Source organism: Pygocentrus nattereri, chromosome 16 (genome assembly GCF_015220715.1).
Source record: "Pygocentrus nattereri isolate fPygNat1 chromosome 16, fPygNat1.pri, whole genome shotgun sequence".
Taxonomy (NCBI): Eukaryota; Metazoa; Chordata; class Actinopteri; order Characiformes; family Serrasalmidae; genus Pygocentrus; species Pygocentrus nattereri.
In genome coordinates, this window is record NC_051226.1 from 22,908,707 (window position 1) to 22,936,408 (window position 27,702).

The 27,702-nt window shown below is 36.3% G+C and overlaps 1 protein-coding gene across 1 annotated transcript; it reads left to right on the forward strand.

Moving 5' to 3' along the window:
- The first annotated feature begins 1,141 nt into the window (after positions 1-1,141).
- slco2b1 (solute carrier organic anion transporter family, member 2B1) lies at positions 1,142-27,458 on the forward strand. The gene is made up of 15 exons (XM_017704409.1): positions 1,142-1,242; positions 4,102-4,216; positions 6,274-6,411; positions 8,314-8,476; positions 8,641-8,859; positions 8,944-9,039; positions 10,377-10,507; positions 11,699-11,804; positions 12,951-13,115; positions 14,726-14,915; positions 16,842-16,986; positions 18,380-18,549; positions 23,339-23,403; positions 24,227-24,347; positions 26,170-27,458. The coding sequence occupies exons 2-15, from the start codon at positions 4,139-4,141 to the stop codon at positions 26,369-26,371; spliced, it is 1,989 nt and encodes a 662-aa protein (XP_017559898.1). The 5' UTR covers positions 1,142-1,242; positions 4,102-4,138; the 3' UTR covers positions 26,372-27,458.
- The last annotated feature ends 244 nt before the right edge of the window (positions 27,459-27,702 follow it).

The following is a 27,702-nucleotide window of genomic DNA, read 5'->3' on the forward strand; positions in this document are numbered from 1 at the left end:
GTTATTAATACCTGTGGGGTGTTGCTTACTTCGTTCCTACATGGGGTACAATCTATTTACCTGCAGCCATATGGAAATGTTTTGGCTCCCCTGGTCAAATGGCATGTTTTGGTGTTTTTCTAACTGAAAATATGTTAACACATCCTCTACAGACAACCCACCTGCCCATTCACATTGTAAAAGAATAAAATAAAATGTAGACTCCGCAAATATTATGATACATTTTAAATTTGATGCTTTATTCTTTCCAATATGTTAAACTTAGGCAATACAATTTGCATCTTTACATTCCCTTCAGAGGATACATTTACTGATTTTTACACAGAAAATCAATAAAACGTAATTTACTGAGTAGTGCTGCTGTCCAACATAAACAAAATTAGTTGCTAATGGTGAATTCAGGAAATCGCTGCGGAAAAAAAATCAATTACATTAAATAAAAGAGCTGCCCTGCGATGGACTGGCAACCTGTCCAGGGTATATCCTGCCTTCCACCCGATGACAGTTGGGATAGGCTCTGGCACCCAAACCCACACCCCCACCCCCCCATGACCCTAAAGGAGAAGTGGCTTAGAAAATGTGTGTGTGTGTGTGTGAATAAAAGAGCATTGAGAAAGAAATATTATGTTCTATAGGAAAAACTAATGCAGTTCAGTGGAGACACAAACAAAGAAAAACATATATTAATATTAATAAAATAATATTTTTTAACATACATGACAATAAGGGGGCAGCTATGAGAATATAAGAGTAGCTGTTTGAAAATCTGTTACAGAGTACTTTGTCTCTATCTTGTGGTCACTGTGCTCACAGCAGCCTTCACTTCAAATCTTAGCAATATGTACATTGCTTTTTTAATCTACAGAAGGCTAAATTACCCTATGAAACCTAAACCGTCTTAGTCTGTAAAGCATAATCTGAACAGTTAACCAAGTTTCTTTGAAATCTGGAGTGAGGTGCCATTTATCTATTCATTTTAACCACAGTCTTTATTTTGACATCAACAAGCTTTTCATTTAAAAGTGAAAGGAGGACAAGAGTGAAAGTTCAAGATGTTTTAAATCCATTTTCACTCCAGAAGTACATTCCAGCAGACGATTGTGAAATGTCTGAACCTGAACTGAAAAGCCCGCCCTTTTTTTTTTCTTTTTTTTTTACCCTCATGGAGATTAGAGTATGAGTCTCCTAAAGTTGGGGAAAACAAAGTGAAAGCAGGATAGACTACATTTCAGCACCTCCACAGTAAGTGCACTCCTGTTAATACACGTGCTTGATCTCATCTTGTTACGTTTGTAGTCTGCATATGTTTCTGAGCTGCATATGTTACTGAGTAATCTTGCTGAGTAATGACTTTCTGTATTCATCACACTTAAGGTTGGATAGGAAATTTAGCTTTCAAAGTGTCTCTTATTACACTATTGCACACATTTTTGGGTACTAGGACAAAAAGCCTTTAATTGGTCCAGAATGTATACCAGTGCATGTAATTACAGAAAGCATTTAGTAATCTAGCTTCCCAGAGGGGAACACAGGACAACAGGGGAAAGCATTGTTCAGCAACACTGACAAGAGCATGTGAACTACTTTTTGTGAAATGACTATGTAGGTTTATGCGTGCACGCATATGTTTCTGCTTTGACAATTCTTAGAGAAGAAGTCAACTTCAAAAAAACTTTTCATGGTCCAACATATGTTCCATGTGTTGATTATTGGTTTTGGGTTTATCTTCCCGTGAAATATTACTAACACTGTTCATTCCACTTATCTCATAATATTATCTAAGGGATCAAAGGTCATTCCATAACTTCTGAAAACTGAAGTCACGCCTCTTTTTGAACATTTAACTCTTTGTTTGTCATTGACAGTCATTATAAAGCAGGTGTAATTAAAAAAAATATGATTAATTATTTCTCTTAACTCGAATCGAAACAAAGTGGCATTTTTTTATAATGTGCACATTCTATGTAGAAGAGGAAATTTTTTTTTTGAGAATAAAACAAAGTACAGACCTGTTGATACAGACTGTAAACTGAATGTAATATAATTCCTTGAGTATCTAACTATGTAATGTCACCTAATTGTGTTATTACATTTAAATAGTGTAGCAAAACAACAGTAATAACATCTAAGGGTTAACTGCTTTGTAGAGCTCAGCATGCTTGCAGGAGAGCAGTTAGTAACTTTGCTTTAAATGCAGCACATGATTCTGTGGGGAAAGAAGAACCTGAGTTATAGTAGGGAGTTAAATCCTCAGTAGATGAATAAAGACAGATAGATGCATAGATAGACAGATTCACATTTACATTCAGTGGTGTTTGGAATATGAAGTATTGTGACGAAACATTTTGTGCAAAAACAAAAAACATGAATGTAGTGTATAAAACATTCTGTGTTTACAGTTTGGGGTGTGTTGAATTCAGATAAACATGACATGCCAAGAACAACATCCTGTTGTTCCTAACTGCTTGAAATACGGGCTAAAACATCTGCTTACTGGTATTTGGTTGACATAATGCCTCCAGAATTGTTGTAAGAGAGCACTGATGCAACTTATTGTGACATGTTATCTAGAGCATGTTGTGCATGTTATTAAGAACCTCAGAAGCTTTCATTGTGAAGACTGTACTCAGGGCTGGCTCTAGCCTTTAGGGACACTAAGCAGAATTTTTTTGGGGTGCTTTCATCTTGCTATACTATATGTACTACACATTTTTAACTGGCTAACTATGTGTTGCTGTTGATTTGTTGCTGATTTTGGGTTCTAAGCCGCAACTGTGTTTCTTGGTCAGAAAGCCTGTTTAAGCTGCCACAACTGGACTATTTCTTGTTGTCCAACCGCAAACCATAACATTAAAACCACAAAAACAAACATGCCTTTGTCTTTAAGCCTTTTCTTTTCTTTTTGTTCTCTGTTTCGGCTCTAAACATATTGCTTTTTATTCACTCACTCAAGCATTTTAGACAACATGGTGCAGTATTACTCCAGAAGTTTTTAGGTGGCTGCAGGGCCCTTAGAAGCTGCTTATGTCTGTTATTAATTAGAGTCAGCACTTGTTGTTCTTGAAGTCTAATGTTCCAAACATGTTAAATGTTTTGAGTATCCATCATTAAAGCTTTGATCAAAGGTTGTCAACAGAAAATATAACACGGTATCACCTACATGTACTGCACTGTTGAGATAGCATCAGCCTGTGGAAAGGAAGAATACTTCAAATTCAACAATTGGACACATGAGACACAACAGATCACAAAATAGTAAAAAGCAAAAAGATTGTCCTCTGTGTTAATCTGTGTTGAATACCAGAATATAGCCTCTCTAGTCGAAAAATTTTCTAAGCGCAATTAAAAGGGAATGCATGAGGGGTGAGTGTGCAACAAAGTGCATCCTCAGTGCAGCCACTGTTAGACAAGCATTACTACTGCTGACTGGAACAAATAAAAATGTATTCTATTCAGTTCCAAAGAGAAACCTGTTGGAGATGCAGACGTCTTTTGTGAAACAATTCTTATTAGAAGAATCAAGTAATGAAAGTAGGTTAGTTGAAAGTATTTAGAAATGAGAGTGCTGTAATAATTTGGTCAGTCTATACTAGATGACTCACAGAAAGCTGTTTCACACGGCAGGTGAATCATAGCACACAGACATTTTGAGGTTGAATAATATGTGTTTGAGTCACAGAAATCTTAGTAATCTGTCATATCAAGATCTATTTGATGAGAGAGATGAAGATAAGATTCTGCTTGCCTACACACCTAACAGTACCAACATTCTTCTGTTCTCATATTAAAGGTGTGATATCACCATCATGCTTTCATAAATTTCCAGGAGCCTTGTTAAACCAGTGTGAATGTGTGGTGGAGAAGTATGGTAAAGGTAATTAGCAAGGAAGTACTGTATTAAAGGAATATGCAAGATTACCACAAGATTTCCGCTGTAAAATTGCACAGAATTTCCAGAATACATTAGCACAGCTCTGTTTTGCCAAGCACAAGTATATAACCCTAAGCCTTTGAAAACCAAAGGTCTTTGAGATCAAAGGTCCTAAGGGATTGTTTCAGATAGGCATGACAGCTGACATTAATATTATTTGTTTTTCACAGATTGTGTTTGACTGTGAAAGACTGGTAAAGAGAAGTAATGACAGCTACAGAGCCACAGGGACCCCCACAGAGGGTAAAACCTTACAGGGTCACAGGCCTCTTCAACAGTATCAAGGTGAGATTTCCAAACACCGGTTTTACATTAACTTTATGGTACATTTATATAAAGAAAACTATTCTGGACTGTGTCTTAGTGGACTGTACCAAAGATTGGTAGAGTGACAATAAACAAACAAAAAAGGAAGTAATCAAATTTTAGTGGCAAAAATGTAACTAAGTAAAAAAGTAGATTCCTTTCCTCAAGAATACACCAAAGAAGTAAAAGCACTGAGTTCTTAAGTACATCACCGCTGTCAGAAGAAAACCTTGTATGTCCGAAATGCTAACTTTACAGGAAAAAGAAAAAAACTACTTTACTTTTAATGTAAATCAATGGAACCGGACTTTTTTCACATAATTTTGAGCCATTTCATTTGGTCCATTCTTCATGAAATTTACAAACAATGTAAAGAGTAGCAGGAATTTTCAAATTATGTCAAACACTGAAAAACAACAAAAAATGGAGATACAAGTTTTTTTTACGACAGCAGTGACATGTAACGCTTTATTGTAGTGTGTCGTAGTGTTTTTGAAGCACAACTGGAAAGCTTCTGTGGTATCACACCATTCCAGCAAAGCTTAGCCTAAAAACATTTCCTGACTTGTGTGATGAGCTTCTTGCGGATGACTGTTTCCTGACTTTCATTGCATATCCTCACATTGTTCTTTACACAGATTTTCTGTTATTTTTATAGATTCTGAAAGTGCAGTCAAAACACTACAGTAACTGTTACTGCATACAAAAGTTTAAAACTCCTTTACATGTTTTGTTGATTTTGTAGGTTAAAATGAGTTAAAACATCTTCTGCAAAGAATAAACTTAAATATGGGATTTTTCTTCATGTGCAGTGGAAAAACATGAATGAAATAAACAACCAATAGACTTTTAGTAATAAATCAACAATGTAGCAATAGTGAATACATTCAGTAGAATATCAAGAAACTTTTAATTAACTGCATAAGTTGTGTTTATAATCTGCTGAATTCAGTTGTTTTCACTTTTATTTTGGAGTGTCCACATTCATAACTGTAGATGGGAACCTGAGAATCGCTGAACATGTTCTAATACAGACAAGCTGCTACAGACATGTTACTGACACCATTCTATACCTAGATTTGAACTGTAAAATCTAGGTATATAACGGTTCATAACGGTTGATGTTATGGTTAGGGTTAGGATTAGGGACAGGGTGATGATTGGGATTAGGTTTTGGATTTAGGTTAATGTTTAGGTTAGGATTAGGGGCAGGGTGAGGATTTGGATTAGGTTTTGGGTTAAGGTTATTGTTAGGATTAGGGCCAAGGTGATGACTACGATTAGGTTTTAGGTTAAGGTTAAGGTTAAAGTTAGGGTTAGGGCCAGGGTAAGGGTTAACCATGTAAAACCCAAATATAGAAAAAAAAAATTTCTTCTCTCTAATGATGTTAACATTAGGTTTTGGATTGAGGTTATGGTTGAGGTTAGGATTAGGATAATGACCAGGGTTAAAGTTAGGTTTTGGGTGAGGTTAGATTTTGTGTAATGGAAGTAACGTATTAAAATTACTTCATGTAGCATATCAACAATATAACTACATAATGTAAGTAATCTATGAACAGTACATCTTCAATATATTTCATTCAGTGTTTTCAGATCCCTCATGCTGCTACTTCACTGATATTCTGTTGGGTTGTTACTGATACTCTGATAAGAGTTTATTAATCACCTATGAATGACCACTAAAAAGACAGTGTTACAAAAAAAAAAAAAAAATTGAAAATAAACAAAACATGTGACATTATCTTCACAAATAATACATTTTCTAGGTTTTCCTCCAATATGTTAACTTTAGCAAATAAACAGTAATTTTCTATTGAACTATGTAGAAGTTAGTTCTCTGCAGAGAATGTGTTACCCTATGAGTTAACCCAGCTCAGATTTCTTGAGAACTGTAATTCTTGGAACTTTATACTTTTGGCCTGTTTTTTGTAATAATGATGTAAATTGGATTAGTATGACTTGTGCTTCTCCTGAAATCCAGAATAAGCTCTTTCTTTGGAGACATTGGCAGCATACACAGATTTGTGTTTCAGTTCTTTGTGCTGTGCCATGGAATGCTGCAGCTTGCCCAGCTGTTGGTGTCTGGCTATCTGAAGGGCTCCATATCCACCATAGAGAGAAGATATGGCCTTTCTAGTCAAAAGTCTGGAGTATTTGCATCTTTCAATGAGGTAAGCAAGGAATGTCAAATGAAGGTTCCCTTATTCATCAGGCTCTTTTCATAGCAACTAACTATTGATACCCTTGATAAAGAGAGAAAAAGGCAATTTTGTGTTTAATTACCAAAGTTTAAGACTGAAATTATGACAGGAGTCTATCTTAAATTTAATCTTAAATCTTTAAATTTAACTTAACTATGTAAGAAAATGACTTTCTTAGAACCAGGTGTAATAGTTACTGGCAACCCTGCATTTAATACTCTGTGCAGTCTCTCTCTGCCAACATGGTAGCAATGAGTCCTGTCCTGCAATGCATGATGAAATTGGAGAATGCAGCACAAAGAATTTGAGACCAAGATGCCAAGTATCCCAACAAGGTTTCTAACAAGGATTACCAGGGTCTTTGGTGTGAAAAACACAAAATATCGTAGCTTGTCCACCACACTTAGGACTCAGCATGAGGTTCTTTTCTTTATTATATTATACACTTTCTTTAACATCAAGCCCAGTTTGATTATTTGCCTAAAAGCTCAATTTTCATCCCATCTGACCATAGAACTTGGTTTGAGTTCCAGGAGCATCTAGCAAACTCCGGGTGCTTATGAGGTTAGATGAAAGAAATGTCTTCCTTCTGGCACACCTTCCAAATAGTTGGAGACTTAGTCACCCCAAAATGCTACCATCTTCTGCAAATCTCCAACTTCTGTTTCTTTCCCTCTAACCCTCCTCCTCTCTGTGTATGGGGACAAATACTCACTTCTCTTCCAGGCATGTTCAATACAGTTTCAGCTGTAACAGTGCATTTGGGTATTTTCTGGGTATTTTTTATATTCATTATCTGATTTATGAAGATAGACACACTTTTAATTTCATTTGTTTGTTGTCTTATCGTCCTCATGTTGATGTATGACTAAGGGAATTTTTGATCACCTCATATTTCACAGGAAGTCATGGATGACAGCTTAAGAGTTCCTGAAAACACTGGTAGATTTTAAAAAGTCAGTGGGAACATGCTACCTTTTTTCCACAAGGGGTGCCATTAATCATGCCATTTTTTTTGCTTTGTTTCTTTATAATTGCTTTTTTTAAAGAATATATTTATTTCAATGAAAAGACTGATTACTCATGTAGTTTTAAAGTGTGACTGAGCTATTAACCACAAAGACATTTTTATGACTTCTTTTTATCCATCTTTACCAAAGGTGCCAGAAATAATGAAGCTGACTGTTTAACTCTAGTGATTGCATTTACTGAAATTAATAAATTATTAATAAACTGTTGAGTGTTAGTGTTAGTGTTACACTAGAACTGACTGCCTCTTTCCCAAGGTCCCGTGAAATTCTCAGCAGATATTCTGAGTAATGTCTATCAGTAAGTAAGTCAACTGTGAGAGCTGTTGGCTGTCATGCAGCCAGGATTACATCATATACTTTGGAAAGAAAACTGGCATGATTTTTTAAAACAAGCTAAAGTAATAGAAACAATGGGCCTTATTCACCATCTGTTCTTATGAAGAAATCTCTTCCTATAAATTTCCCACTTACACAGTTTTTTCTAAAGATTCTGCCATTGACCAATGTCTTCTTATCAGGGATGTGTTCTCAGGTAAGAACAGAATCTGCACACACTCAAGAGCACAAAGGTGCCAAAAGTTCTGCAGTTTAAGAACACATCATGAATCTGACACAGCCTTTTTTAGGACCTTTCTCAAGAACAAACTTAGGAAGATATTGGTGAATGAGGCCCATCGATACAACAACATCCAATCACTTCGTCTCATCAGCCAAGCATAGATCTTATTGTTGCTATAACCTTGCTAACTTAACCTTGCTAACCTTACACACTTAACCTTGCTAAACCCCAGCCCAGTGCAGTAAACTATCATTATACACGTGGCTGTTTCTGTGCCTGCAGGTGGGAAACACTGTGTTCATTGTGTTTGTGAGCTTTTTTGGAAGCCGTGTACACAGACCCAGATGCATTGGGATTGGAGCAATGATAGCAAGTATGGCTGCGTTTCTCATAGCGCTGCCTCACTTCATCAGTGGAAAATATGAATACACAGAAGATGTAAGCGGTGAGTGGCAAATACTTATGCATGTTTTCAATAATACTTTTTTTATCTGATTTACTTATTAGAATGGCTTGTTATCTCATTCCTATAGTGAATGCACTTCTGTTAATGGTTACACTTTTGGTTACTTGTGTAGATTGATCCAACTACATTCCTTTGATTGACAGGCTCAGATGAAAATACCTCTGGTCTTTGCCAGAGAGAAGGCTTTCTGCAGGCATCCAATCAGACATGCTCAAAAAATGAGGGCCATGCCAACCATGCAGTGTTTCCCATACTCCTCCTGGGCCAACTGCTATTGGGCATCGGTGGTGTTCCTATACAACCCTTTGGGATTTCCTACATAGATGACTATGCAAATAAAAAGAACTCACCAATCTATCTTGGTGAGAGTACTTTACTACCTCTGCATCAGTATTACTTACAGTAGCACTCCTTTCCTAATCACCACTGCTGTCCATTCCCCACAGGAATACTGTTTGCATTAACTGTGATTGGACCAGCACTTGGATACTTGATGGCGTCGTTTCTGCTCCGTTACTATGTTGACTTCAACATATTACTTGGTAAGTGGCAGATCTTCATTTCATACTAACCATTGTAATGTGTCCACATTTGCATTCGTGGGAAATACTTCACGCACATTGACATACTTTAATCACACAATGCAACAAGCTGGAGTCATTGTGGTGTAATTAAAAAAGCTTAGTTTGATGACGTACATACATCAATACATAAATACATACATACATACATACATCCTATACAGTTCCATGCAGTTTTATTACCAGAATAAACATACTAGCACTTCACACCTGTTCCTTGCTCCTTCCTTTTTGTACTGTTTAGCACACCCTCACATTACTGCCTTGAGACAAGCCTAAACGCTATGCCTGGATAAGTGAAAGCTTCACTTTACAGGGAGAACAAGTTTGTGAGCTGTTTGCTGACAAATCAAAAGCACTGGGGGGTGAAGCCGTTTGACGCAGAACAACCAAGATTCAACATGTTTGTTGAATACTGCATTGATGTATTAATTATTAGAGATCTAGGGAAAATAATCATAGAGGACCAGCCTGGGCCTGTCTACATACACATGCACCGCACACCCTCTGATCTGAGAGACCGTAGGAGAACTATCATTTTTAAATAACATCTACACTTTTTAAAAGTAACAGCAATAAAAGATGCTCTTTAGAGAGCTGTCATTAAAGCAACACTTCTGATTCCACAAAGGACCTGTCAGTGGATGGGTTTTTGAAGAAGCATTTTTGTAAATACATTCTTATAAGAGCCAGAGTCTTAAGTAAACATTTGGGTGACCCTCTTCAAATGACATGTTCCTCTTAGCTGAGTTTAACATTTTGGGGGAAAAAAACTAAAATGTGGCCTGTGTTAAAGTAATGGCACATTTAATATTTTATTTGTTAATAAAATATTTATTTATTATTTATGTGTTAACTTATTTTGCATACAATAAGGAACCTTCACATTATTTGGAGCTTTTTAATGCAAATACAACAGTAAATGTAAAGGTTTTGTACTCATTGATGGTTTTTCCTTTGAACCATACACGCAAGCAAAGAACTATTGAGGAACCTTTATTTTTAAGATACTGTGGTATTGAACAAAAAAACGTGTAACCCCTTGTACCAAAAAAAGGCCAAGATTTTGTTGTAAGTCATTTTGGACCATATCTATTTATTTGTTCATCACAAAAAAAATGTACCACAGTCTAAACAGCAGCTGGCATTATCAGTTTTCAAATAATATAGAAAAAGTGGAGATGGTTTTGATCTGACAGTGATGAGCAATGACAACATAACTTGAACTTCAATGAAATAGTTACTCATTACAATGTGTCTGCAGGTCAGTAAGCTAATGATGTCCTGTCTGCACTTAGGTGAACTTCCCCTAAAGAGAGATGACCCCAGGTGGGTTGGAGCTTGGTGGCTGGGCTTTCTTCTAGCTGGAACCTTCCTCTTCCTTACATCCCTGCCGTACCTGTTTTTCCCTAGAAGCATGACTACACAGGTATGTTGGAATATATCACTCATTGGTTCTTTTCAACTCTTTTCGTTTTGTTCTCATTGTTGCACTGGTTATGTCTGTAGCAGCAGATCTAAATCTTACTCAACATTATGCAAGCGGTATCATTATTAATTCCAAGTCTTGGAACAGTGTTTGACATCACTGTAATAGAAAACCAGGCTTATCTAAGAGAAACTAGAAGCTAAATGAGCTGTGAGTCTTTAATGCTGTTTTTGTTGTGACCAATCACAGTTCAAACAGCCCTTCTAGCTGCTGGTTTTATCCCAGACAAATGTTTGTAAAATGAGATGCAGCTTAGTTATATAAACTCTTCCTGGTCCCGCTTCACATGAGAAGTGAAAGTAACGCAGGAAATCTGAGACACTTGAGGATATCTAACAATTAACAAGAATGCTTGATTTACTTGCCAACTGTTGCTCAACAGAATGGATGACTGAATATCATGCTAACCTCCCATGGAAAGACAAGAAATGTCTATGCATGCAGTCATGATACTGACGCAAATCCTAGAGGGAAACAGATCCACCACCCTCAACCCATTCATGCAGCATATGTGGTCCCTTAAAACCCTTAGCCAAATATAATCATACTTTTGCAAACCTACCATGCAATAAACCATCTTGTATGAAACTTGCTTAATGAATAATAATTAATAAATAATTAAGTCACAGAGTGCCACATTTATAAGAACTCAGAGTAACTACAGAATACTCTATTGTTTATATGGCAACACTTAATGATGGGTTTTTTGAATCTTAATGCTGGAGTTATTTCTCAGCTGTTTGAGCCTTTTTCTGATAATGCTTTCCTTGTATTATAGCCTTAAGCTGTAAGAATAAAGACTGAAGAGATTAAAAAACAGGATGAAGCTGCTGAAAGAAGGAAGAAAGCATACTTGGCAAACGTGAATTGTTAAGAAAAGATAACTGATCTAATGCCTGCTGACATAAGATGAGTGTGATTTAAAGTTGGAGTAAATAAAAAATATATAAGTATAAGCTTGACACAAAGAAATTGACAGCAGTGACTGCAACTCACATGACAACAAAAAACCCACAGAGAGTAGTCCTGAATCATAATAAATGTTACTAAAAATACTCCCCTTAATTCTCTTTTATGCTCTACGACCTACAATATTATTTCATTGTGATCATTTGTTTTTTGTCTCTACAGGAATCTACAGAGACCCCTGTGGAGCCCACACCAGAGAAACTAAAACTAGAGAAGGAAGCTGAGCCGGATACAACACATGAACTTTCTCTCATCCAATTCCTCAAAAGTAGGTTTAGTCACCCTGTTTGTCTAGGGCTGACTAAAGTCTACAGCAGCAGGCCTTAGCATTAAAGTTTCATTTAATTAAACTGAGTAGATTTAAATGCCTACTGAAGACCGAAAGCACAAAAGGACCAACTGACCTACATTAGGCTGAAAAAATCCACCGTGCCTTTCATATATGTTTATTTTAGGAATGACATTGTTCAAACATCAACAAATAATCTGCCCTTTAAGCAAGTGAGTAAAGGAACAAACACAGATTAGGATTGTTGACTTCACTGATACTACAGTAATTATGACAGGAGAAAAACATGCCTCTCCCTATTTCAGTAAAAACAATGAAAACAGCTGACCATACTAAAAGGAATGACTCTATACACTGTTAGAAATAACAAACATTGCCATACAAATACAAACATTGTAAACATACCCTCAAAGGTACAACAGTGGCATTAAGGTCAAAAAAGTTTGTCCAGTGGAAAAGTATATATATTTGTCTTTTCATGAACTAAAGCTTTGAAACAGAACAGTAAAATAAAAAGGCTGGAGACAAGACATGAAGTCAACACAACAATTTAGTTTCAATGGATTATGGTACAATTATATTCCAAGACTAAAGACACTGAAAACTAAACATACCTTGAGGGTACCACCCCAGTGACAGTTTTGTACATTTATTTCTCAGAGTGATCAGTACTTTTTGAAACATTACAGCAAGTGTTAGTGAGCATTGTTCAAAGTTTAAAATCATTGCATAAGTTGTACTGGTTGTTTCAGTAACATGCCTCTTATCCTACAACTAAATCAAAACAGTCTTCTTACCTTGATGTTTGTCAAGCAGTGTCATGCTGAGTCAAGCAGAGTCACATTGACAACCGAGGTTATAGAGATCATAAGAAAGATTATGTCTTCCCAGAATCACAATTGCCACTGGTGTCATGAAAATAGTTTCACCTGAGATAATTCAGTCACTTAGTCTTGACAAAAGTCTTGAAAACTTGCGTTATTTCTGAATTGACTAGGTTAAAACAGAAACCTTATAATGGCAAATTACCATAGTATTTCAAAAATGAGCTGAAAATCAGAAAGCATGTTTTTCTCAAGTACCTCAACCTCATACAATAAACTTACATTTATTGCTCTCCTACAGAATTTCCGCAAATCGTGCTGAGAACTCTGAGGAACCCCATCTACCTTCTGGTGGTGCTGGCCCAGGTGAACTTAGCAGCCATGGTTGCTGGCTTGGCTACATTCATGCCCAAATTCATTGAGAGACAGTTCACACGAACAGCCTCCTTCTCCAACATCATGATTGGTAAGCTGACAAAGTTACTCAGTGCTACGTTTGTACTCAGCACTTGAATCAAAGGATGTGCATTTCCTTCTATTCTTCATAAACAAACAGTGTCAGGAAATTCCTACCATTCATCTTAGTTCAGAGCTCATAAGGCATGTATAGACCTACTTTTTCTTTCCTGAGTATCTGTCTTATTAGACATAAAAAGCCCACATTTAATCTTAACTCCGAAATAGTTCGTTGGTGTTCTTTAGAATTTCTGAAGTACTGAAAATTTAGCTTAAAAACATTTTTTTATTGTAAAAAGGTTCTTTGGAGAAATATCACAGTTACCATAATTATTTTGATTATTATTAGTAGCACTAGTTATAGTAATAATACTAGCTTAAAAACATAATAGTATAATAGTAGTATTAACAAACAAAATGTTTAATTAATATTTTAGTGTTAAATCAACTTCCAACTTCACAAACTTACATTTAACAGTAGAATCATAAGGGGTTCTTAGTGTGATTGCATTGGCATTCCTGCAGAATGTGAGTAAAGTTATTGCAAAGTAATATAGGTGCAATCTAATTCTACATTCTCAGTGAATTCATTGATAACTGTTGGTCCAATAGAATAGAATAATAGTTATGGTGGCTACAGCTAAATTACAGCTATATTCTCACCGCACAGCATTCATGCTGCGTCAGGATTTCATTTGAATGGTTCCTCTTGCATGCAGGACACTTTTTACAATCAGCCTAAGTTGATTTCACATAGCAGATGATGAGTAACCACCTACAGGGTCTGGTGGGTAAAGCAAACCCTTTCTGTTAAATGTAAATATTTGGGTATACTTAAAAAATAAATTTGTAAACTTGTTTAAAAGTAAAAGTGTGTAAATGGGAAAAGTTTAAGAATTACCACATAATGTAAAAGTTCACCAATTCAGTTTTGTTTCTATATCCTAAAACCATACATCCATGCCAAGAACCATTAAGAAACTTTTATTTTTAGGAGAGTAGAGACAGCATAACAGATAGAATTACACTGGAACCAAAAGATCCGGGTGAAGTTTTCTTTAAATCATAAAGACAAGAATTTAGTGGCCAGACAGCAGGTTATTTATTGGAGGTGTAACAATTCTCCAAATCCACGATTCGGCTAAGATCTAAATTTTTGAGCCATTATGTGGTTCATGCCTTGTTTTGTTTGTTTGTTTGGTTTGGGGGTGTAAGGTCTAAGTAGAAATATAAATGCCAAACAGCAGGCACATTTACAGCAGGTATGTTAAACTGGGGACCTTCTGGACCAAAATGTTGCAGATATCAGAATCAGTACACTGGGATAAAAATATTTCAGGAGTACTTTAATCTCAGCACAAAATAGCTATTAACCATTGGCCAGTTCTTTGTTTATTAACATAAGGACTCTGTCCATAAGGCACATATCAGCTCAAGCCAAAACAGTAATTTTGCAAAGTAGAAACAAATGTTTAAACATTAACAGATGTTCACTGGGGAAGACTTTGTGAAAAGGATTTGTGATTTGAATTACACAGCATGGGTGCTCTTCCACCTACATAGCATATGCACGTAATAAGGAACAATTTTAAGGAGTAACATGTGTGTTTGTGTCCTCAGGTGGTTTCAGTATTCCCTCGGCAATGCTGGGCATCATGGCAGGAGGCATGATCCTGCGCAGGCAGAATCTGTCTGTAAGGGCCTCTGCAGCCATGTGCAGCACCGCTGTGCTGTTGGCTATCATTTTCGCTCTGCCACTTCTCTTCCTTGGCTGTTCGACACAGAAGATTGCTGGGATCTACCCTTTCAGGTGAGTATCCCTTAGTCTTGATGTTCCACGCAAGTTTCAATTCATTATGTTCTTAAACCACTTGTGTTGCCACAGAGAAACACTGTCAAAATCTGTCATTTTCTCAGAAAAATAGTGATGAAGCAATAGAAACCAAGATCAAAACATAATAGCCTGTCTCCAGTTTGTTGACACGATCAGTACCTTGAAACTGCACAAAAGCTGGCAAACATTGATAAAACATGATTTAGCTTGTCACAGACCTGGGCCAGAGGCTGGCATCACAGACAAAGGAATGTTTCTGGCCTCAAATATTTGGGCTTTTTAAAGTTCCTATAAACATGAGTAAACAATGTTAAAGGACTGGAGAAAGAATTATTAGATTGGTTTTAAGTGGAAAAAGTGAGAAAATGAATGTTCCCTCTTTAACTAGGTCAGCTAGCTCTTCCACTCAGAATCTTACTAGTTCTATTTCTCGCTGTCTGATTCTATCTCTTGCACAACATTTTTTTGTGGCTATCTCATGTCTGCACTCTTACGCTCAAATGGAGGCACATAATTTTACTTTGAAACCAGAGGGGAATCCTTAGGCCAGGAATAGAGGAGTAGCTAAGTAGTGCATTTTTAAAGCTAACTACAAATTTCTGTAGCTAGTAGCTGTAGTGCCTATAATTTTTTTTGTGTAGCTATAGCAATAATTTTTTTTTATAATTTTGCTACAGGCTTCAAGCAATCCGCACAAAATCTGAACCACAGAACATTAAAGTTAAAGTAGTTTAAAAAGCTTCATCACTTCATTCAGAAGCTGAAACTTTGAGCTTTCACACAATTTATAACTTAAATCTTTGTAGCACAGAATTTGCCCTGTTTGAGCTTCTTTTGGAGATACCAATCCTTTTGATATCTATTAAAAAGTTCTATTTGCTGGAACGCAGCTGCAGCTGTTCCCATGCATGATGGTCAGAGTTCTCGTCAGTGCTGAAAGTTTGCAAAAATCGAAGAGAGAGTGAATGAAATAATGTTGCATTTTCAGTGTACCAAAACTCATGCTTGGTGTGCAAGATAGTGTCAGTTATACACATGTTTGAATAAATTTATAGTTGTCTATGTAAGGATGAGGAGCCATGTTGCGGACGCATACACTGAGATAAGCGACTTTTATTAAGGGCAAATCCAGGGTCATGGTCAAAACAGGTTCAAACAGCCGATATGGAGAGCAGGAGGGACAGACATGACAAAATACAACCACGGAACCAAACACTTCCAACAGAACAATCAAACAACAATTCAAACAGCACGATCAAACAACACAAAGACCAGCGAAAACTAAGGGCGAACACTGGGCTTATAAAACACCGGGATAACAAGGGGCAGATGGAAAACAGGTGCCGACAATCAGGGGCTGGACTAAACAAAGCATGTGGATGAAAAAGTAAACAAAAAGTAAACAAAAAGCACATTGACATGACAGGGAGGATGCCAGTCGAGACAGTGATTCACACAAATGAATCACGCTCAGTGTGTAAATATCTTTTTTGGTGTCACAGGTCTTATTGTGATTTAGCTGGAACATGGAATGGAACTCTCATTTGCAAGGCAATGGTGCATCTACTAAAGCCACCTCTGACAAAAGCCTTGGTCTTGCTACAGAGAAAAAAGGCTTCTAAATGCCTTTTAACTGACTAAGAAAATAGACTTTAAATCCATAGTAAATTTCAACATTTTGACCTTGGTACCAGTACTATTTTTCATCCCAAGTATTCGGACACGGTTTTGTATCAATTATTATACCAGCCCTACTTCTTGGCAAATGTGGTGCAGTGTCAGTGGATTTTTCAATCAATTTGTTTAAATTGATTAATTAAATTCAATTCTTGTACTTCATTATTATTGTCAAATGCCAAAAACAATGTTGCAAATATCATTCATCCCTGTTTTTTTTTTCAGTCAAGATGGTTCCCAGCAGTGCAGTCTGAATTGTTCCTGCTCTAATGAAGCCTTCAATCCTGTTTGTGGTTCTAACAACGTGGAGTTCCTATCTCCTTGTCATGCAGGCTGCAGACAGAGAATCACAAAAAACGGAACCATTTTGGTAAATTATGTTCAAAATCTTTCCACTCTGAAGTGTCATATTAACACTTAGGCTATAAATAGTTAGCTGGTATTGAGAAAAATAAAACCTGATTTATGGTTCACAAAATGAATACAAAAATGCTTCTCTCGAGAAATAAATCCAATATGTGCCCTACTCTGTAAAATGATAACTGGTAACAGTAAGGGGTGGGACCTTTCCTGAAGGAATACCTTATAGAGATCATATTTTATTGCCATAGAGGCCTGTTTCCTAAGTGCACAGTTTGAAGTCTCATCATAAACACTGGGAATGTGCTCAGAATGCTCCAGCCACTGTCAGACATGTGAGTGTGACCACACTGTAAGCTCACCAACCCCAGAGACACTTGTGATGTGTTTGTTGTAACTCTACCGGTACTCGTGTTTTGAACTGCTCGTTTGTAGGCTGATATAACTAAGAGCTGTTTAAAACGTTTATGAGGGCACCGTCATGGTTACATGCACTTTTAGGTTCATCCAAATCATGATAGGCATGATTTATTTTTCTCTACCATAAGTCGGCAACATAGCGATTTAACTTAATCATATCATATTATGTTACATGCCGCTCTGATGTTCAATTTTCAATTAAGGTCAATTTCATTGGGTTTTCAACTCTTCTGCTTAATTAAATCTCTGTGATGTAAAAAAAAGTCATTCAGAATAGTTTAGTTTAGTTTAGTGCAATGCATCTTTCTAGACAAACTTACTGACTCAGAACTGTGGTGATTGGAACTGTAACACTGCTTGAAGGGTGTCTACATATTCACCACATTTACATAAACACTTCATATCATGTCTATGAAGTATGAAGTATACATGTTTTACATGGTATTAACAGGGGCTACTGTCTTTATACTTCAAAAAGTCCTCAGTTTTGATAAATCTTTTCAAAATAAAAACAAAACTTTTATTTTGAAAAATGTCCCTCAGGAAAATGACATAGTCCATATTAATATCATGTAAAACTTGTAAGTTTTATAAATGTTGATTTACACATTCATGAACATGTTATGAAGCGCTTATGTAAGGTGTTATGAATGTGTTATGTAGACACCTTTCAAGTAAAGTGCTACCATTGGAACTAGCCGTCTGAAGAGTTTAGCACCTCTAACAGCTATTTTACCATTATCACCATTGTATATAAAGACTCAAAAGACCTTTGTAGGTTCAGTGGCCATTTTGGAGTACAAGTTAAATGAAATGAAATATTTTTATTTTTCTTCCTGGGCAGAGTCTAGGGGCCAAAAGCCATTCAGCCTTGGGTATGTTGTGCATAGGTTATGTTTTCCTCTCCTGCAAGAACCTGTTGAGGCATGTCTGTCTTGATCTTTGTGATTGACCTAGTAAAAATTCTCTTCCTGCTTCTCTAGAACTACACAGACTGCAGCTGTGTGAGGTCAGACATTTATCCAGGTCATGCAGTACCAGGATCATGTAAGAACGGCTGCTCTGATCTATTAATTCCCTTCATGATCCTGTCCTCCCTTACGTGCTTCTTAGCCTCCCTCTCCCAGACTCCATCCTTCATGATGATTCTCAGGTTTGTGTTCTGCACCATGCTTTTCATACATTTCATTTGATTTCAAGTTGTTTATTAGCAAACATGAAGGCCACATAATGTGAGAGATATGATACCTTCAGTAGCTGCCCTGGTGCTCTGCCAGACCAGCCTAGAAACTGACAGCACATTTTAAAATCAGTTTGCCTGGTTTTAGATCTTAGTTACATATCCTTACCAAATGCTTAAAGAGAAAGTGGTTTGATGTGAAATGGTGCATTGTAGAGAAATTTACTCAGATTTCTTCACAGTGGTGGTGACTGACACCAAGGGCCACAATGTATACAATGCACAGTATACAGCCATTTTATTTACTTTCCAAAACAGCCAGTGAACCTCCATTTGTCTCCTCAGTTTTATAAATAATGTTATTTATGGTAAAATAGTGGTAAATCTTTCTGGTTCCTATCACCACCACTGTGAAGAACTGTAACTCTGTAAAGTTTTCTAGAAAAGGGCATTTCACACCAAACCACTCTGAATGAATTTGTTTACATCTTAACCAAATAATTATGTATACATTTTGAAAAATCTGTGAAATTCTCCTTTAATATTGACACTATAAATGATATTTATGTCATATAGGATGCCCATTATGTGCTTTACCACTGTCTACAGAATATTTGTTAGCCGAAGCAGAAGCAGAACTTTTAGTCAGCAATAACTCTTGTTACTAAGCCTGGAAGAACTGCTGGTGTGCTGCCTGTGTTTATGTCTATTACTTTAATAGGAATGTGGGGGAAAAAGAGTTAAGCCTCCAACTCAGCCCATAAAGTCCAGCTATTACAAGCTGTTTAGCCATCAATTGAATCATGTTTTAGCTAACTAACAAAAAGCAAGCTGAGACCTCAGAGACACTTAAAACTAACATATATCAATAGATGATGATAAACATCCCAGTGCTAAAGCAAACTAACCTGAATATGTGTAATAGTTGACTCAGTGATAACTCCGGTCCACTTTAGTTCGATAGTCTCCTATAGATAAAGGTTCAAATTCTCAACAGCATAAGGTTTGGGATTAGCACCAGGGTTAGGTAAGAGTTAGGTTTAGGTTTTAGAATTTAGCTCAAGGTCAGGGTTAAATGCAAAATGAGCATGTACAAAACATCTAAATTGGGCTTTCCTGTTTCCAGTGAAACCACACAGACAAAGCAATAGTTTCAATCCACCATACATTAAAATACACATTACAGTTTAATATATAATACAGTAGAAGGTACCATCTAAGCCAGAGAGTAAGTTACAAGTCAGTGTCATGAGTTTCTGAGATGCTTTGTATCTTAAAAAGCTCCAAGCAATAAAAAAACAAGAAATGAAGGAAGCAAAACGATCTGATAAGATTAGGTGTGATGCTTAGAAGAAGTCTCTAAAACTAGATATTTTGATGCAGTTAAAAAGGTTTTGCAACTGTGTGTGAACAGGTAAAGAAAGAAGCAGTAGCACATCCTGAGTACGTCCACATATTTACATGGTACAATGCATTTAACTGCATCATTAGAGATGTTGAAAGATGTAATGCTGACTGTGGTTCATGTGTTCGTCCATAACGCCCTTGCGTGTTATCTTAGAATACAAGAGGACTCACAGGCGAGTTCTGGCATGACATGAAAAATCACTTGATGGGTGCCTCAGGCATCTCAGCACCACTTCATTACTTATATGTGTCACTCTCTGTCAAACCTTTAGTTTTCACCTTTTTCAAGACGTTGTGCTTTAACTGAGCTTAAAAGTGAATTTAAAATACATTTTGTTCCTTAGAAACCTGTGAATACAAAGTCAATTATGACCCAAATCTAGTGAGCAGGGGTGCCCACATTCTTTGATTGTAGGAGATGAAATGGAACATTTTTGGTGGGCTGGGTGGCAAAAAGATAAAATAATACACAGATGGATAAAGTAGATTTCAAATCAACTTTATAATAAAATCCTGTTATTAAAATATTTTTAAAAATCTAATTTTAATGGAAAATAAGAATTTAACAAGTTATATACAGTACTGTGTAAAAGTCTTAGGCATCTAAGCAAATTTTTAAACTGTTTACCTTAGAAGTGAGTCTTTCACAATATACATTAGAATAAAGTCACATTCATAATTCAAATAAAAACAATAAAAAGTAACAAGAATTTCTTGGGTCCATATTTTTTCCTGACACCTTCACAGCCACCACTTGTTAATATCATCAATTACATCATGAGCACAATTTACTGAAGCACTGATTGGTCAAACCAGGAGTTGCTTTTTAACTATGTATAATACTGGGCTTCCTCGAGGAAACGTTTAAAAATGGTTAAACAAACACACTAACATCCATAAAATATATATATATAATCATTATTAATTAATATTCTATACATTTTGTTTATTCAAATATTAACACTTTTCTCAGCAAATAAACACTACACAAATAAACAGATTTTGAAAATGTGTCTTTGGTGCCTAAGACTTTCGCACAGTACTGTATAGTAAAACAATAAGTTCGTGTTTGATGTGGGGCTGGGTTTTCCTTCTAGTGGAGATAAAACTGTAATATTCATAATGTTATTCAGAGGAGGAACTTTTAACTTTATCTGCAGGGGATTTATTTCACAATTGGATTTCAACAATAAACTATATTCAGAGTATAGCTTATGACCCACAGTGCATCACAGCCAGAGGTTCACATTAAACATGAAGATTGTGGGACTTTTGGAAAGCTAGGCTTCATGATGACAGCAAGTCTTTAATATAATAATTACATGTCCTATTGTAAGTAAGAGAAGAAAAGACTCAAATATGCATAGCAAGTTTGTTACACACAGTTACCTGGGGATTTAAGAAGATCATAAATAAATAAGTAGTTACATGTTTCATTAAATGTTTAGGAAGTGTTCCCATGTGCAATGTTATGAAAGCCCCTAAGAGTAATAATATCTAGCTCACTAGTGATCGGCATGCCCATGCAGGCCTGGGATGAAAAAAAATGAGCTAAATTGAAGACAAGACACTCCTCACAGAACAGTTATGAAACAACAGAATTTGAGAAGAAAGACCGTGCCTGAAACTCGTCACCCCTCCCCCATCCAACACTTCCTGTGTTCCAATTTCTCCCTATCACACCAGTGTTTCTCCTGAATTCTAGCTCTCAGACTTTAAGTGAAAGCAGAAGTCCCCCTCAACTCCAGGCCAACTTTTCAGATCACAGTGACTCCTCATACCACAGCAATGAAAACTAAAAGTTGCATTATTTCAATATAATTATTAGCAAAGGGAAGTAAGCTGAAAAGTGCATTTTAAACATATATATGTATTACTCCTGAGTCAGAGTAAATTCTTTTTGATCTACAAAATTACCCAAATATGATACTTTTAACACATTGTAACACATGCAGAATGTTGTTTAGTGTTGTCATAGCAAAATAAGCATGGATGGTCCTGAAAAAGATGTCACCTAGAAGGCAGCAACATGCATTAATCCAAAATCTGTTTATATCTTTCAGTGCTAATAGTGCCTTCACAAATGTGCAATGCCATGAGCACAAATATACCCACATATCATGACACCATGGCTTTTGAAATTTATGCTGGTAATGACCCTCTTCTTCTTTGTTCTGGAGAGCACAACATCCATAAACAATCTGAAAGGTTGACTCATCAAGGCACAGTGCATGTTTCCATTGTGCAAGAGTTCATTTCAGATTGCCTTGGAACCAGAGAAGTCTGAGTTCATTTCTGGACATTGCTGACATTGTTAGCCTTGCCCTTTATGCTCAGAGATTTTTTCAGATTTCCTGAATCTTTTAACGATATTATGCTGTGGCGACCCCTAAAGGGAGCAGCCGAAAGAAGAAGAAGAAAATGAACCATAGAGGATGAAATGCTCCAAAATCCTTGCAAATGCCCATTGAGGAACATTGTTCTTAAAAAAAACTGGTGGATTGTTTGTTAATACTTTTTTGGCAAAAAGGCTAGCCTCCACCCATCCTTGTAAAACCCTAGGCCTTTCTGGGATGTCCTTTCATACCAAAGCATGATTGTTGTCTTTTGAACATTTTACTAGTCTTCAATTGCTCATGAATCCCAACTTTTGAAACATATTTTTGGCATCAATTTAAGAATGAGTGTATATTTACAAAAACAATGGAGCTAAAAAGAAGAATTAAATATGTTGTCTTTGTAGTGTTTTCATTTAAGTACAGATCGAAGAATATTTACAATCCATTGCTTTCTGCTTTCTGTTTTTTTTTGGGGGGGTTTTCTTTTTTTTTTCATTTTACATCTCTCTTCATGGAATTGAGAAATTGGGCATCTGAGAAAATGATATGTACAGCGACGTATTTGGAAAGTAAACATTTATTTGATTAAAAAACACTAACATTGGTACAAATACAAATAAACAATACTTTGATTTGGTGCATGTCAGTGTGTTATTTCCAGACCTCTCCTCAAGAAACTCCAATATTTACAGTTCAATTAAATGATATCAAATCAGATGCTGCTGATGGAATTGAATAAATTTATACAGTGCCTGCATATTACCAAGACATCAGGAACCTTGTGTCCTTCTAACTGTATTCCTCTTATAGCTTCTAATACAAAACTGTCTTATTACACTGAACTGTATTAGTTCTAAATATTAAAATAAAATACATCTTGGATGCTTAAATATTTTGGGCAGTACAGGAAATATAATGTTCAGATCAGGGAGTAGTTTTCTAAACGTGACATTTGTGCTTTTGTCTCTACATCTAATCAACAAGATTATTATTTATTTGTCCTGACTTTCCTCCAGGACTGTGACACCAGAGGACAAATCCTTTGCTCTGGGAATCCAGTTCATGCTCTTCAGAGTGCTTGGTGAGTGCCAACCAAAACAGAGATATTATAGACTTAAGGAGACGGAAGCTGCCTTGAACAATAGAAGCAGTTACAGTGATCAGATAGTCCTCCCATAAAATGGCAACAAGATGAATGCATGACTGACAGAAAGTGACTATGTTTTTGCTAGTGATCTAACATGCCCCTTTTCTATTCACATACCTGTTCTATAATGTTCTGCCTTCTTGGCATGAGTACTTTTTTTTTACCGTCAATCATAAACAAGCTTGACTTGAATGTTTCAATGGATGTTGGCAGATATCAAGAATAAGTGGAATGAGAAACAACAGCTATGCAAATGCAGGTAGTATGGGATGAGCAGTAGGTCAGACAGGTGCAGTCAGTTTACTTTCATTTGTGTGCAGCATTTTATCTTTGAGATTTTAAGCAATTTATAAGGAAAGTAATATGTGTTAAAGAAACATTTTATCCCTCTGCTATTTCTGCTGTCAACAATGCTATCTTTTACATCATATGAACATTTCATGGTGTGTGGATCAATAGAAATAAAGCCAAATTGATTGGGATAAAATCTTCTTACATTAACTTACAATGCAATTAAGAATACTGGGCCTCTGTGAATCTACACACACTCAAGAGCACAAAGGTGTGAACAATTCTGTGGTTTAAGAACACGTCATGAATTTGTCTTTTTCTCGAGAGAAAATTAAAGAAAAAGCTATTGGTGAATGAGGCCCAATTATTTCCCTACCTATTATTGTTTACAAGACAGTGACTGTTTATATCAGTGCTACAAACCTGAATATTGATCTAATCTGTGGAATATTTCTTCCATTGATAGCATTTCTTCCTGCTCCTGTCCTGTATGGAAGTGCCATTGATTCTACCTGCATTCTGTGGGGCAAAAAGTGCGAGAAGAGGACCTCATGCAACTACTACAACTTAGACCTCTTCAGACAACGGTAGGACCATCACCTTCTCTACTTTCACACTGCAACACTTTGGGGTTGAAGAAAGAGCTGTGGCATTGTGAATTTATGATTCATTTAAATATAGATTAAAGGAAAGAAACAGTTCCTGTATTTTATGTTCACAGTGATTCTATGGCACATTTTAAGGTACATTCTTATATATAACAGTTCCAGAAAGAATTCTGTGTAACTTTTTAAATTTTATCCACCCAGCTGAATTAAAAGTGCTGTTAAAAAACACATTTTTACTACTGCATCTCTTGTTAACTTGATACAAGCAAAAAAAGTTTTTGCTTTCTTCAAGTTTATGATATAATACTTAGTTCTCCAGAATTTAGTCACTGCACATTTCCACCCACAGACTATAACTCCCCTATTACACAGCAGTCTGTATATAATCAGGCAGTTAGGCAGTTTTGCCACTCAGAACCCACAAAGTTAGATTTTTTGTGTCCAAAAAAGGAATGAAAAAACAGATTAACTGTGTTTAATTATTGATTAGACAGATGCTTAGATCATTTGAGTCATTTCAAAGTCTCAGAGTGGCATGTCTTAAGAGAGCAGCTTGACTCACAGTGATGCCTCAGCACTCTGCGGTCAGAAGTCAGACTGCTCACTCCCCCATGCTCTGTGTAATAGGGGGAGTTTTTATGGGGGGAGGCATGAAGTGAACATCTAACCAAATATATAAACAACTTCAGCAAATAAGGAGCAAATTCTGACTGTATTTTGTGACATAATTTGGATGCAGTTCTAACAATGTTGTACATCAGTACACTGTTAGAAACAAAGGTTCTGTGCAGGTACATTTTTCACTCATCATTCATTTTCATTGATACAAATAATGTAATTGTACTCTCAAAGGTACAACAGTGGATTTGAGGTCCAATTGTGTACTTTAAATAAGTTTTTTCCAGGTGAAAAGTACATATTTTTACCTTTTCCTAACCCAATGATTTAAAATAGAACAATAAAATAAAAAGGCTGGAGATGAGACGGGGTGTGTGGAGTCAATGCAATTTAGAAACTATAATTTTAATGGATTATGGTACATTGATTAAGGGTAGTGAGATGTACCCTTGTGCGTACCACCACAGTGACAAGAGGGGTACTGTCCCAGTGACGGCTTTGTATCTTGTTTTTTGAGATTGTTTTAACTGAACTAACTTGGGAAATTTAAAGAAAAGGCTATGCAGATCGTTGACCTGACTTTTAATTTTCTGCAAAAATGCAAATTCACTGAAGCACTGTTCTCCAAACTCATCCTCAAAGCCCCCCAGACAGTCTCATTTTTTTCTTCATCCCTATGTGTTGTGAGATGGGTTGAAGCAAAAATGTGGGCAGTCTGGGAGACCCTGAGGACTGGATTGGGAAACATTACTCTAAATAACTTTTTCAGTGGTTCTTAAAGCAGTACTTCTCACACTGGCCCTCAACGCCCCACAATTCCTCCACTCCAACACATAAGGAAAAAGGAAAAATGTGGAGTGGGGGCTGTGAGGACCAATCTGACAACCATAGCAAAAGAACCATATTTTTTAATGAGATGTGTGAATGTTTTTAACCCCTTTAAATCCCAGATTAGTCACATCCTAAGGCTTCAGGACCTACACGCACTACAATACAAAAAGGCTGAATTATTCTTATTTTATAATAATAGTAAAAATACTGTAAAAACTGATAAAAGATGATTGTGTCTCCAGAGGGTTCTACTCATTTAAAGGGGAAAGCTACCTCTACGTAATGTAAACCATACAGAAAGTGAAGAACTTTTATTTATGACAGTAACCACTAATGTAGCTCTCTTTTTCAGATTCTTGGGACTCCAGACTTTTTTCGTGGTTGGTGGCCTGATGTTTTTCTTTCTGTCCTATGTGGTTCTGAAGCGAGCCGATTCAGCCCAGCAGCAGCAAGCCAAACAAATGAACATCATGGAGAAAGGAGGGGATAAAAAGGAAACAAAACAGCTTATAAACCAATCAAATGTAAAATGTGAGAAACAAAGCGCTGTGTGAGCTGTAGCTTTAGAATTCATCTTTTGTAAACAACAGGTCTTTAGGGGCATCTACGGTCTGATTGACATGGCGTTTTTATGAAACAGGCCATTCCAAAATGTGAGGACTGCTCTAAGACTACTGTAAGTAGCCAACATAGATTATATTCTACATTATATTTGAATCCCGCAAATGTGGAAGCATGTAGCCACTCCCATAATGTGCACTGCACGTGCTACTATTGTGTTGATAGTACACTGTGTCTGCATCTGTGAATAACACTGAACCAGCAGCAAATTCACACTATGAAGTCATCACGTCCTTCCTTATTCTGAGGTGTGAAGCTGAGTCATGTGGTTTGGAATACCTGTTTTAATGTTTTTGTATTTGCCTTTGTTTTAGAATCAGCAAAATGAAAGGATGTTTGGTTGGAGTACGTGTATAAAACAGAAAGGGCATTAATAAGGCAACTGTGATGTTATTTCCTATAGGGAATATATATTCCATGCTAGGAATGTGACATTGTTGGTTTTCTCTTTCTCTTTTGAAAAATGTAACCTTTCTTTTTTACCTTATACACTGAACTATATTTGAATGCTTCTCTATAATTTGCATTGTATAGCAACAGTTTACAACTAAACTGTTTTTTTATATTCTTTTTTATACATATACTTTTTTTAACATGTGAAATATGTTTTTGATCATTTCCTGTTAAGCATGACCAAAGATTCAGAAACACATACATGCACCAATCAACTGGAAAAAGCTAGTTAACTGTACATTAAGTCAGTACCATTTGTCAGCAGAAAATCAGCTGCTGAAATACAATTGCATTTTCAGGAATATTATCAGAATATTTCATTTTCAAGGCATCTCAAGTTATGAACTGGTTGAAAGCTCAGCTTCCAAACAGAAAGCCATACCTAGTAACCAAATCAAACAAATAGGGAGACAGCTTCTATGCAGAATTAAGGGTGCATCCAGTAGCAAGATATCATGATTGTATTTGCTGGTGGACATTTTGTCTGTGTCATTAACCATGTATGCTTCTATGAAAGTTTTGTATAATCTTGAATGAAAGCCATTTATTACACAGCTTTTGATAACAGTTCTAGACAGTTCTTTGTCTCTGAATCTGAAAAAACTGTAACCTGGTGAAAGGCACATTCATGGTTTTACAGTAGTGTACAGAGTCTGATTTCAAACAATTGAGTCATCGTTTCAAGAGAACAACAGCAACAAGTGTTCAGGTGTTTGGATAGTGTGATCTCCTGTAGAGCTGTGGGGAAGAGGGACTCATATTCTTAAGTTTTAAATTAATTAAGTGATACTTATTAGTCCTACAACAGGGA